At 36.6% G+C, this 13,381-nt stretch overlaps 2 protein-coding genes across 2 annotated transcripts in view; both read right to left on the reverse strand.

Annotated features, from left to right (window-relative positions):
• Positions 1 to 2,431, reverse strand: part of cerkl (ceramide kinase-like) — a 57,149-nt gene extending 54,718 nt beyond the window's left edge. The window contains exon 1 of the mRNA XM_059500526.1: positions 1,970 to 2,431. Coding sequence (XP_059356509.1) covers positions 1,970 to 2,294 — 325 coding nt within the window. The 5' untranslated portion in view covers positions 2,295 to 2,431. The remainder of the gene's footprint in view (positions 1 to 1,969) is intronic.
• Positions 2,432 to 4,232: 1,801 nt separating this feature from the next.
• On the reverse strand, positions 4,233 to 6,444 carry LOC132095480 (neurogenic differentiation factor 1-like). The gene has a single exon (XM_059500527.1). It carries the CDS (start codon positions 6,254 to 6,256, stop codon positions 5,210 to 5,212), a length of 1,047 nt encoding a protein of 348 aa, XP_059356510.1. The 5' UTR covers positions 6,257 to 6,444; the 3' UTR covers positions 4,233 to 5,209.
• Positions 6,445 to 13,381: the final 6,937 nt, after the last annotated feature.

Here is a 13,381-nt window from a genome sequence, read left to right on the forward strand (position 1 = left end):
AAAGGTGGTCTTATATACATATTTATGCACGTTTGTATTTGATGCTGCTGCTGTGTTTTCCAGATAAAGACCCCCTCATGTTTGCATTTATTTCTAGTTACTCAAAATGCGGGTGCGGATTCCTTAAATAAAACCCAAAGCGAAAAACTACACAGCTTAGAGTTTCACTAATATTGAATGAAATTAAATCCTCCTAAAGTCATATGGTTATCTTCTTAGTGCAATGATGCAGATGGTAGTTTTGACTCGAGTATCATTTACTTGGACATTTGCTAACTGTCCACAAGACTGACAGATGCCCTACTTTAGGTGGTCACAACAGTCAGCCGGAGTCCATTACCAACACAGCTGTTACACATGAGTTTCTGGCAGGACTAACATTACCCCCTTTTTCCCCCCTTTATTTGGATTGTTATATTGTTGTACCCCTCTTTTGTTTGTGTAATTATTACAGTAGGGCATAATGCAGCTAAAGGCGGCCCACAGTTTGCTTACTTCTAGTTCGAATGTTTACAATGATCAACTTGTTTTATTGAAAATTGATGGAGCAGGACACTTTTTGTGAAAATAATTGACAAAGAAATTATTTTTTATTTAAAAGCATTTAAAAGGGATCTTTATGGATCTTTTTAACGTTGCAACAAGGTGGCTTTTTTAATACACAGGGATCCATGAAAACTACTAAAAAATGCTGTATTATGCATGCCAGGCCAGTAGTTGGCAATGTCTTTTTCTAAAGAAGCACTGCTCCCCATACTGAATGCATAATACGCATGATGTCACCGTTTTCACAAATGTGACCCTGGACCACAAAACCAATCTTAAGTCGCTGGAGTATATTTGTAGCAACAGCCAAAAATACATTGTATGGGTCCAAATTATAGGCTTTGAATAGATATTTTGTACATTTTCTACTGTAAATACATCAAAACTTATTTTTGATTTGTAATATGTATTGCTACAATAAGAATTTCATTTGGACAACTTTAAAGGCAATGTTCTCGATATTTTGAATTTTTTGCACTCTCAGATTCCAGATTTTCAAATAGTTGTATCTCATCCAGATATTGTCCCATCCTAACAAACCATACGTCAATGGAAAGCTTATTAATTCAGCTTTGAGTTCAATTTCCAAGGGATGCATAATTTAATAAAATGTACACCACTGTTGCAATGTAAGTCGCTTTAGATTAAAGTGTCTGCCAAATGCATAAAATGTCAATTACATTTTTTATATGTGATAATTTCAGTTATTCTCATTGGCTAGATATCTGTCATATCTACATATTTAACATTTGTCATTGAGGCAATAGCATTGTGGATGACATCACTTTGTTTTGCAAACTTTACAGAGACAAACAGGTGTTTAGGAAAGCTGTGCTTTGGTAGAAGGATACATATATTTATGGAAATGCAACTTTCTGATGTGTGATTCTAGAATTTGTGTGTTAATTGTAGGCCTAAGTGTGCATCATTTGTTAGGCCTATATATACATAACCAAAGTATGTGAGAGAAAGAGTATTTTAGAGTATTTAATTCTAAATTCAAAAACAATTCATTCTAAAACATTCATAAAACCAAGTTTCTAACGTCTCTCTCTTAATAAATCTCAGTAAGCACTTTTCTCTTCTTTGTATTAATATGCAAGACAGAAAGATATAGGCCTACAAAACCAAAATAAGAAAAAGTGAATAAAATTCAAGTGATTCATTCTAAAATTTCGAATGAATATTAATTCCAGCATTCTAAAACGGTCATAAAACCAGGTTTACAGGCTAGCCTACAGTCATTGCTTATTTTGAGTCCACGTGCTAATAAATCTCTGCAAGCACTTGCGCAGTGTACAAGAGCCGCAGTCGTGTCTGTAAACACGATACATTAATAGTGTTGTTTGTATGACTTCGAGCGCCAGACACACAGGAAGTAAACAGGAGTAGCACGCAATCACCATGGAGACGGCGGCCTCACCTGTAGGGGTCTCGGGATGAATGGGCGTCCATGTTATCCGGGTTTCCGTGAGAACCACGTCGTGGCTCTTCTTCCCGATTTGGAAGATTCCTCTCACAATCGGTTCGTCCGGTCTATATTTTTTTTCTGTTCGCCCCTTGTCGGCGTCATCCGTGCATAACTGAGGGGCCGAGACAGAGCGGTTCTCGTTTTGCTGCTGCTGTTTTCGCTTTTTCTTTTTTGCCTTGACTCGCTTTCTCGCCACCGGTTGTGTCTCGCGCAACTCTTCCTGACTCTCCGGCCACGCGTTTAGGACATCTATCGATTTACACGGGGATTCAAACATAACGTCAAAGCTTGCGGGGCAAACTCGCCTTTGTGTATTAATTCACCGGCTCTCGGTTGCTAGGCTCTTGAGGAACTTCCCCGTCTCCGTGCACCTCTAGAGCGCGCGCGCCCGCTGGGCTTTATTAGCCGAGCACGCGCGCTGCCCTCACTCGCATTTAGTCTGTTATTACTATTTCAACTGTTCATAACATTTGTGTGGCAATGTGAAATACTATGACAAGCCGTTTTAACATTTATTCCTTTTAAACTATCCATTTTATGCTACTATAAAACTAGTAACAAAATGTTTCATTTAAAATCAGCAGTTAAAGTGCTAGTGCTTGAAAAACAGGAAAAAAGATTGGAAACCCAACTATAAATGTTAAAAAAAAAAAAAACCTACAGTTAGTAGTTAGTAGTACTACTAGTAAAGCATTGGCCTGCTAAAAAAAATTAATAGGCATAGGCCTATAGCTATAGCTGATATGTGAACATTTCCCTATAGAATTTAATTTTAAAAAGTCACTATTGCATTACTTTTAATTACTAGTGATTTTAAAAGTAGCCTAAATACTAGTTAGTTAAATAATAAACAACATCTTGCAATAGAAAAGGAGTTTACAAAAATACTTACATTTTGTCAAATATTGATGGCACTTATGTAACAGTATTTACACGTTAACAAATATATAGGTTGCCTCAGACTTGGACGACTATTTGCATTTGTCTTCTTATTCTAATGACTGCATGCCTTGTTTATTTGGTGTGCTAAAGAATAAGCCCGAGTACTAGGTGAACAGGTGTGAAAAAGTCTTCCTCACACAGCACCTTGGACAGTTCCCGGATGTGGCCAAAGCTTCTGAGACTATAAGCACTTTACTCTCAGTGGATGTTTCCCCTTTTTATATGCCAGATGATTTTTTTAATGTCTTGTCAACAGTCTCGATGAAGTAGTATAAATTAAACACATTTCTAAAGAACGGTATTAGCCGTGATGTATTCCTCCCAAAGCCTCCAAAAATCTTTTACTCAATTAACAGGTGCCTATTTTACAGGATTTTACGATATTTTTATTAAGTCTTCTTTTATTATATTATATTATATTTTATTATATCTTCAAATACTTTGATCTTCACACAGAACTTTGTTTTAATAATTTATCTTCGTGAACGTTTCTAAAATGCGGGGGCATTTCATTAGCTTTAATTTACACCATTATTTTTTCATATTTTTTATTATCTCTATTTTGCGTGACAACTAACGTAATTTATTAGTGAACAAATATCCGATACATTTTAAGAAGATTTGTTTGCAGGCGTGGCACGGACAGTTGTGGATTATAAACGAATCGAGGACAAATTCATTTACACTGATGCATGATGTGAATTTTTCCTCTATGTATTTGGTAATATAGTGTGTAGAAATTCCAAATATTTTTTATAGATGAAAACCTTTTACATATGTATCGAAATTTCAGACTTTAGAAGGTGCATTTATATCGTGGCTCTGCGTTGGGCTCATCTCACTGTTTTAATATTTATTTTAGCTCTAGGCAATGCGCTCAGGTAAGAAACACCATCATTGCTCACTAAATCGATAACACGTTAGTTAAAGCATACTAACAGTGAATATCCTTTAGGACAGAAAAAAATAGGCTTTGTGTTTATTCATATTGAAGGGTATAAATTCACATGACCTTGAGATTTAATATTAATAGGTTCAAAATTTTGCCAACAGTTTCAAATGTCTAAGCTATTCATCACACGAAACTTTTGATACTGTAGCCTTAGATTTTGAGACTAACATGAATCATATTTGTTCATCCATATTTGTGTTTCTATCTAAATTATCAGATTAGAGCAAGTATGTGTTTTAAAGAAAATACCAATCATAATTAATGAAGGTTAAACGTATTCCAAATGGCTGGGAGTTCATTACATAAATGACTGTAATAATGTTCAGTTCAAACCATTTGTTTTATTTCTTAAACCTCCATCATGAACCGATACACACATACAACAGTCTCAAAACTAGAATCACTTTGAAATCAACCTCTTTTTGATTGCATCTTTGTTGTTGTTTGTTTCTTCTTCGCAACCAATTAAAATTCCCAGTCGAAAATACCCGAATAGTTAGAGCAGACTAATTCAGTCCATGATTTATTTTCCATCTTAGAAAGACAGGCCTCTCGATCAGCTTTTACACAGGTGATAGTCAAGCTTTTATATACAACACTGAGACTCTAACATCGATTTTTTTCCCCCCCAGCACTCAAAGCAATTCGCAATTTCACAAAGGATCACTGATTGAACGTAACATTAGACGGGACTCAGAGGATGGGAATTGTGCAACTCTGCATGATTTTACAGTAATTCATTGCTAAGGCAACATTACAGATTTTGAAGCACTTGCCTGCTGGTTATTACTAGATTGAGTACTGTTCTGTATAAACAAGAGATAAATCAGTTTTATAAAACATTAACATGAGGGATTGCATGGAATGGTGCAGGGATCTGACATTATAAAAATTAACAATTCTATACAAAATCACAACAAAATAATTCAGTATGGGATAGATAAGTAGTAAAATGTAATAGGTTGAAAAATATATCAATCTCTATTAATTTCTATAATTGGCCCAGTATTGGATTAAAAATTGCATAGATTCCAAATTATTGCTTGTGATTTTGTAGCATGGATAAGTAACACATTCTGAAGAAGGTCACGCATGTCCCACCTGTGTGTGACCGCAACGTAGAAGCGCTATAGAATACAATACATAAGGTGAACGAGAATAAACGAATTCTCTCTTCTCCTAAAGGCAGTAACAACAATAAATACGTACATAAGATTAAGCATATAATGTTGTTGCTCTTTTTGCATCAGCCATAACAGAAGACCGTGACGAGCAAGTCTCACAAATGTCTGATAGAATCACGAGTCGTGAAATATCGCGTTCAGCTGGGCGTTCATGACCCGCTCGTGATGCGAGTGCCCTTCGTACGACATAATGTTCTCCATGGGTACATCACAGCGCTGCGTGGAGCCCGCGTAAAGAGATGCGTGTCCCTGCGCGCCGGCCAAGCCCGCTGCCTGATAGTGCATGGTAAAGGCGTAGTTCTTCTCGAATTCCGACGAATGCTCGTGTTTGAAGGAAAAGTTCCCATTGACGCTCAAAGGCGGACTAAGGGGTCCGTCAAACGAGGGACTGGTGCAGTCTGTGAGAGCGGTTTCAAAGAACGGCTCCAGTGCGCTCCCGTACGAGTGTGGCTTGACGTGAAATATATGAGAGCTGTCCATTGTACCGTACGGAGGGCTGGGAAGACCGGGCGTCTGGTAGGAGTAGGGAAGAGCGGAAAAGGAAGCACTTGCTGTTTGCATATGAGGGGGCATTTCCTGGCTCTGCTCGGGGAGAAAAGTTCTGGGGTTCAGTTGGAGGCATCCTGCAACCAAATTGGTCGTGGGCTGGGACAAGCCCTTGCACAGGGCCTGCACGAAAGACATCAGATCCGGGCTCTTGCCCGACCTCAGGGTTTCCGATAGCGCCCAAATGTAGTTCTTGGCCAGTCGGAGCGTTTCGATCTTGGAGAGCTTCTGCGTTTTGGAGTAGCACGGCACAACTTTGCGCAGGCTCTCGAGCGCATCGTTGAGGCCGTGCATGCGGTTCCTCTCCCGGGCGTTCGCCTTCATGCGCCTCATTTTGAACCTCTGCAGACGCGCCTTGGTCATCTTCTTCTTCTTGGGTCCTCGTCTTTTCGGCTTGGTGTCGTCGCCGTCTTCTTCCTCCTCCTCTTCCTCATCGTCATCCTCATCTTCGAGTTGGTTGAGTCCTACTTCGTCGTCCTCCATATCTTTATGCATGGGCACGCTGGAGTTCTCCTCGTCTTGCTCGTCTTGGGAGCTGCTGTGACACTTGTCGGTCCAGTTCGTGCTGGTTTGAGACTCCAGCATCATGCTTTCCTCGGTGTAAGATTTCGTCATGTTGGAACTCTGCAAAGCGATAAATAAAGCATTTAAACGTCCATTCGGTCACATTTTCTGTATTATCTTTCAAATGAGAGCCATGCAACATTAAGAAATGAAAAGCGCTACGCTGCACGTCCAAAATGCAACTACACATGACCTGTGGATGAATCATAGCTGCTTACTTTATGCAGCTTTATTATGTAACATCATCAGTGTTTCCTAATCAGATAGAGCCCTTGTTGTTCATTTTGAAGTAAAGGAATTTAATAAGGAATATCTTTTATGTCTTTTTATTCTATAGGTATTCAGAAACTAAATCTTATTTCTGGTTAGATTTAGAATCAATTATTGAATTGAATTCTCACAAGTAAATTGGTATTGCCTTGACTGAACAGCAAGATATAACTAGTTTTGAATTGTATTCCTAAAAGCAAGTGTTGTAGCAACATCAGAAGTTTAGATATTAAGATGGTAAAGTTTGTATTTTTTAAGTGTATTATCCACTGGAAAGAAATGTTAACAGAATCAAATTTGTACTTATTTTTCTTCATCAGCAATTAAATTGAAACGCGCACTTAACTTGTCATTGTAAGTTAGCGCTTCTTCACTATCTAATGTAACAATTAATTTTCAGGTTTTATAGGTTGTTGTGTGGGTTTTACGAATTATATTCTTCATTATAGTGGATCAGCTAGATCTAGCTACGCCGATCAAAATTACACGTCTAATCAGTTGAGTTTACCACAACATCATAAGAATGATCTTAATGGGAAATAGTTCAACACATTATGTGAAATACAGACAGATTTATTAAAGAGAAAAAAACATGACATAGCCTACCTGTGTTGAATGTCTTGTTATGATAGTTTCATGCCCCTCGTATTGCTGTGGGAAGTCCTGCGGATTGAAGCCTAATGTGGCTGCGCCGATGGGATGCTCTGGTTATATAGCGGTGCTGCTGATGCTGGAAGATGCGAGTGGATGTCTGTCTGTGGCTGCCTCTACAGTCCCACCCTGCGTCCGTGATTGGCATCTGGCCCCGCCCCTTCCCCCGGCACGCGCCATATGGCCGGCTACGTCAGGAAAACGGCCTCGAGCGTCACGTGATCTCTTCCATTTGTATTCGCCAGAGCTCCGTATTCCGTCCCTTTGTGGCCGAAAGAAAGTGGCCATCTGTCGCCAGTTAGAGACTCCGTGGACCTGTTTGTACCCGCAGGATGGATTAACCCTTTCATGCGTGGGACACATTCAATCACGACCGGCTCTTTCTTTAGCTAGGATACATCCCGTTGTCTTAATTCCTTATGCGTGTCCATAAATTAGCTCATAATCACTCAGTAGCCTAGGTTTTGTCACTAATTATGAGTGGAAATAGGTCCTGTCTAAAAGAATATAAATAGCCTACGCCAAAATTATGTAATATTTAAATTCAATCACAAGTATTAGGATATTGTTATATTATTATTACTATTCGTACTTTTTATTATCTGACTTGACTAGGCCTATTTTTTAAAACATAAATAAATAAAACAATCGAATTTTATGCTGAATCACAAATTGTTTTTTTAGAAATGTGTGGTTTGTTGGGGTGGTTGGGTGGATTCGTCGCTAATCTTTTACAAAGATCTCGTGATATTTATTGTAAACAGTGATTGCAAAGTCTGGCTCGAGACCCCGGTAATGAGTCCCCCTCTTTTCAACGCTTGTCGGTCGGCACGCGAGTCACACGCGTACTGACAAAAAGCCTGTTTCACGGCTCACTAACCTGATCCAGCGTCCGAAATCTGCTGGTTTCTATTCAATTTAATATCATTGCCAATCCAACCCCCTACAAAAAGATAGACCAACGTGATGACCGTTGAAAAGCGAGAACATAAATGAAGCAATAACTACAATGGCATTTTAACGCATGTGGAGCAGTTGTGCTTTGAGGAAATTACCCTTACATAGGCCTGCTATTTTCCCCCCAGGAATTATTTAAACACCTGACAAAGTAACCTTTTCACTGTAAATATGGGTGCATGATCTAATCATGCATCAATTAATCACGTATTTGTTAGTTTTGAGAGCATTGTCTTTAAAATATTGACCAATGTGCTATTTATTTTTGCGATAGAATCAGTTCAGAAAAACATCTTAATATCAGTCCACCGAACATAGCCTATCCATAAATTAGTATAATTTAGGCTTGCTCAGCTTTGCATTTGTCAACTTCATAAGAGCATATTAAATATTTTTTTGCATGCAGGTTTTACATTTGTTTCGTTGAGGTAATGGAATTATTTTTGTGCTCTCCAAGTCTTGAGTTGACTATCTCGTCTCTGGCCTCCCATGCTGTTTGTTCATGCGTGGAAAATATTTCATTTCCATTGTTTGCTTTTCTGTGATTATCTCTCCTGACATCTGTTAATGGCCTACCGCAGACATTTGATAACCAGGTAACCGTGAAGTGTCCACGAACACTCACGGGCTCTGAGTGCTGCTAATCTTTCTCATAAAAATCGACAAGTTTGCGCCGGTCAAAGGTCCGAAAGGAAGCCGTCTGTTTGCCTGTGAGTGTGTCTCGCTGTTGCCATGCAAACCAAGAGACGTGAGGAGAGTGATTTCAGCACCTCTGACAGCAACTCGATGGACTTGCGTCGCATTTAGTTCATGCTGCTTTTGAAGTCCTCGTTTCTTCAGCATCCCACACACTGGCACTTTTCATTTGATCTGCAATTAGTAAAAATTACAGGCATAAAAATATACAGAGTATGATGTCTTATTACATTGCTTTGCACATACTGATAGCCTATTTTTCTCTGGCTTAAATCTGAGGTGAATAAATAAAGGGCTAAATTTCAGATTATTGCTTAAACTGATATATAAAATAATGTATTTGCGATTATATATATTGCCTATATATATTGCCTATATATATATATATATATATATATATATATATATATATATATATATATATATATATATATATATATATATATATATATATATATATATATAGGCATAATTCAATGACTTTGAGTGATCGACTTCGTAAAATATCGTAATTAATAGGCCAATTCTAGTTCGCTTGGCGCCCTTGGCACAATTATCCAACTGTCACATCAGTTTTTTTTTCTCGAATCTGTGCTATTCTACAACAACTATTTATTTATTTATTTATGTAACGTCGGATACAAACCGAGAACCGTGCTACGTTACCGACAAAGACAATTTGTTCGTGAACTTGTAGGCTATTCTATCTTTTGTGTGTTAAAAAAAAAAAAAAAAACACAGGCTACTTATGCTATAGCCTTTTAAAACAACAACATTCTATCCGGTATTTAAAGAACAGAAGTAGGTCGCGTTCTTTAACGCTTCCTGTTAGCTTCACCTCTCGACACGATATGAGGTCACCCCAATTATATTTATTAATTATTTGACCTTTAAGGCCCTCTGCTTAAACCAACAGACCTTTCCTCAGACTGGAACAGTGGATCCAAACCAAATCTCTCTCTGCTTGTATGGCTCTCCCGACTGAATAAACCCCTATCTCTTATTTCATTGCGAGTTGCTCTAATTACTTATGCAAAAATGCAGATTTGTATTAATTAGTTTGTCCGCTGATTAGTTCTGTGGTATTTTGGCGCAATAAATCATGCAGAGGCCCTCGTTTTGGCTGGTGACCCATCTGTGCAGCTCTGTGGAGTGTTTCTCTACTGTAGTTCAAGAACTCGTTCGGGTTGCAGGTAAGGCCACCTGCTGAACACTCGAGGCAGTCTGCTGCACGCTTCAACAGCATTTCAATTCACACACATTTAACAAGAAAATAAACGGCTAACAGGGGTAAAATCATTTCCTTTAACAAGTCGTTAATTTTGTATAGCCTAATAAAAAACATCAGTAGGCCTCGCCATATCATAGCTTATAAAAACACATAATTAAAGCAGGCTATTCATCTTTAAATAATGATCTGTGCATTCTAATGAAATAATTTTAATTAATGTTGTATTAAAGTGATTAAACAAAAATATTCTTTGTATTATTTATCAATCATTTATGGAATTAATTGCTAGTGTATTAAATGAGCCTTGGCTCCTTTGGTTTTACCATAATTGTATTTAAATGTACTGTAAATATATTATATTATTTAAAATGCTTATAAGTCAACGCATTTTACGTTTAATATTCTGGTATGTTTACTTAGGAACCCTGTGTGTGAGATCGGAAGAGTCGAGCAACGATTCTGAAGAGTCTAAATATGGTCGCGAGCGCCATCTTCTGATTAAATGGAGAAACTACACTGAAAAAAAGGCAAGTAACACTGAAGTAAATGTGAAAAATGAAAATAGACTTGAAAAAGTTTTTTCTTGTAAAACTTAATCTAATGATTTAATTTATTTCTATTTTTATTTATTAATTAATAATCCCTACAATGTATTCTCTTTTTCAAAATATCGGAACATTAAATTATAGAATACTTTATAATAATTCATGAAAAAAATAATTTTATATATATATAGTGTGATATATACATATACATATATATATATATATATATATATATATATATATATGTATATATATATATATATATATATGTATATATATATATATATATATATATATATATATATATATATATATATATATATATATATATATATATATATATATATATATATATATATATATATATATATATATATATATATACAGTACAGACCAAAAGTTTGGACACACCTTCTCATTCAAAGAGTTTTCTTTATTTTCAGGACTATGAAAATTGTAGATTCACACTGAAGGCATCAAAACTATGAATTAACACATGTGGAATTATATACATAACAAAAATAGTGTGAAACAACTGAAAATATGTCATATTCTAGGTTCTTCAAAGTAGCCACCTTTTGCTTTGATTACTGCTTTGCACACTCTTGGCATTCTCTTGATGAGCTTCAAGAGGTAGTCACCTGAAATGGTCTTCCAACAGTCTTGAAGGAGTTCCCCGAGAGATGCTTAGCACTTGTTTGTCCTTTTGCCTTCTGTCTGCGGTCCAGCTCACCCCTAAACCATCTCGATTGGGTTCAGGTCCGGTGACTGTGGAGGCCAGGTCATCTGGCGCAGCACCCCATCACTCTCCTTCTTGGTCAAATAGCCCTTGATGCCTTCAGTGTGACTCTACAATTTTCATAGTCATGAAAATAAAGATGTATGTCTCCAAGATTCTTCAAGAAACCTTATTGCAAAGTACTGTTAAATATTTAAGGCACTTTTGTGTAAAAATGCTGTAAAATGTACAATCTCTGTGTGGAGCACTTGCTGTTGTCAGACTCCTTGTGCAAACCAAAGTCTCTCTGGATTATTACAATTGATGGCAAAATGAATATTTGGAAATGTAAAAATAACTGACTTAAAGCCATTTTTAGCTGGTCAAAATACTAGTGTTCTAATAATTTTGGCCAACACTGTATATATTTGTCCTGTAAACACAGTTCAAGCTTTAATTCATGCAACAGCTGTTAAAAATGCTGATATTGAAATTAATTGATTGTAATTTAAAAGCGCTTTAGAGGTGTGTTACATAAGAGTCCACTGCTAGAACAAACAAGCATTTGCAAAAGTTGGCTTTTAACAGAAAACCTTACTGAAGTTTTTAAGATATAGGTCTAGTCCATGTGTGACAACTAGCTCTGGCCTACCCTACCTCAATAATCGTGAACACCCATTTAACACCTGTTAAATACCTACTGGGTTTTTACCTCACAAGCAAAAAATGTAAAGGTCTTCAGCATTATTTGGGCAGTTCAAAAATTCTAGCAAACTCATGCAGTTCTGCAGTTTTATAGCATATGTTGCCTTTTCCATGAGTAGTGTTTTACCTATACATTTAAGATTAAATCTACCCAGAACTGTAAATACAACAAATATTATGTTTTTAAGGGGGCAGATAATATATTCTACTCATATATCATATTTGGAAACATTTAGGATTCATAATATCAAATGGATACCCATTGTTGTGCACCTCTGAGATATATTGCTTCAGAAATCCTGACAGTGGTCCATAAATCAAGTTGTAACCATCCACTGGGTAATAACATGAACACAATACCTCTTCCCATCTGTTTTATGGCAAAAGAACAGTAATTAAGATTCCACTGAGAAACGTTGGCAATACAATTGAATTGAATTAGCTATTACTTCAATTTTGCTGAAACAAATAGGCATCAAATTTGCAACGATTTTTTTTTAATTAATAATTTCTTGTGAATTATTCTGGAGCACTTAACATAGACTGAATAATTACATTACAGATGTTTTAAAATATGTCTTCCCTTCTAGAAACACAACATAGGGTATTATTCTGTTGGCGAATAGCTCTTATAACAGCTCGAGGGGTGTTGTAAATCAGCTGCCTCTTTTTCAGCAGTAGATTTTATACATTGACCCTCATGCAGGGTAGTGAATAAGATACATTGTGGTTTTATAGTCTCATGGTTAGATGTCTATCACAGGTGCCTCATCATAGATGCATTGCTTGGTGAACCACTTCCCCGCCTTGCTCACAGATGAAACTTCCTTTTTAGCTCATCAATAGATTCACAGACATCTGTTTTTGTCTTTATGACATTAAAGATTTCATGCCCTTTCTTATAAAAATATCTTAACTTTATTTATCCTTAAAGCTATCTTGTTAAAAATGAATGAATGTATTTACTAGGAGAGTCTAATATTAATCTCGCAGAGTGCTCAGGTGACACTTTCATATATATATATATATATATATATATATATATATATATATATATATATATATATATATGAATATGTTTATGCAAATGTAAATACAATAAATAATGTAAATAAAAGAAATATTAGAGTATGTTTTACCAAAAAAAAATACATTTCAGTCTTTCTCCTTCACATTCTTTCAATTTCACGTTCAGTTGAATGTATTTTGTTTTTGTAAACTGTAAAATTGACTAGATCTTTCTGAGTGAAAATTGCCATTCCCCCCCCCCCAGTGTAATACGCAGACTTCACAGTGCAGATGTCAAGTGTGACAGCTCAGTTTTGGATCAGGTAGGAATGGTGCACTGCTTATCATCTTCCAGCAGGTTTCAGGCCAGGCATATTTTTGGGCTCCGTCTCGCC

Source organism: Carassius carassius, chromosome 19, assembly GCF_963082965.1.
Source record: "Carassius carassius chromosome 19, fCarCar2.1, whole genome shotgun sequence".
NCBI lineage: Eukaryota > Metazoa > Chordata > Actinopteri > Cypriniformes > Cyprinidae > Carassius > Carassius carassius.

Excerpts from the sequence above, each read along its gene's own strand:
- LOC132095480 (XM_059500527.1), bottom strand. The coding sequence starts at position 6,256 with ATGACGAAATCTTACACCGAGGAAAGCATGATGCTGGAGTCTCAAACC.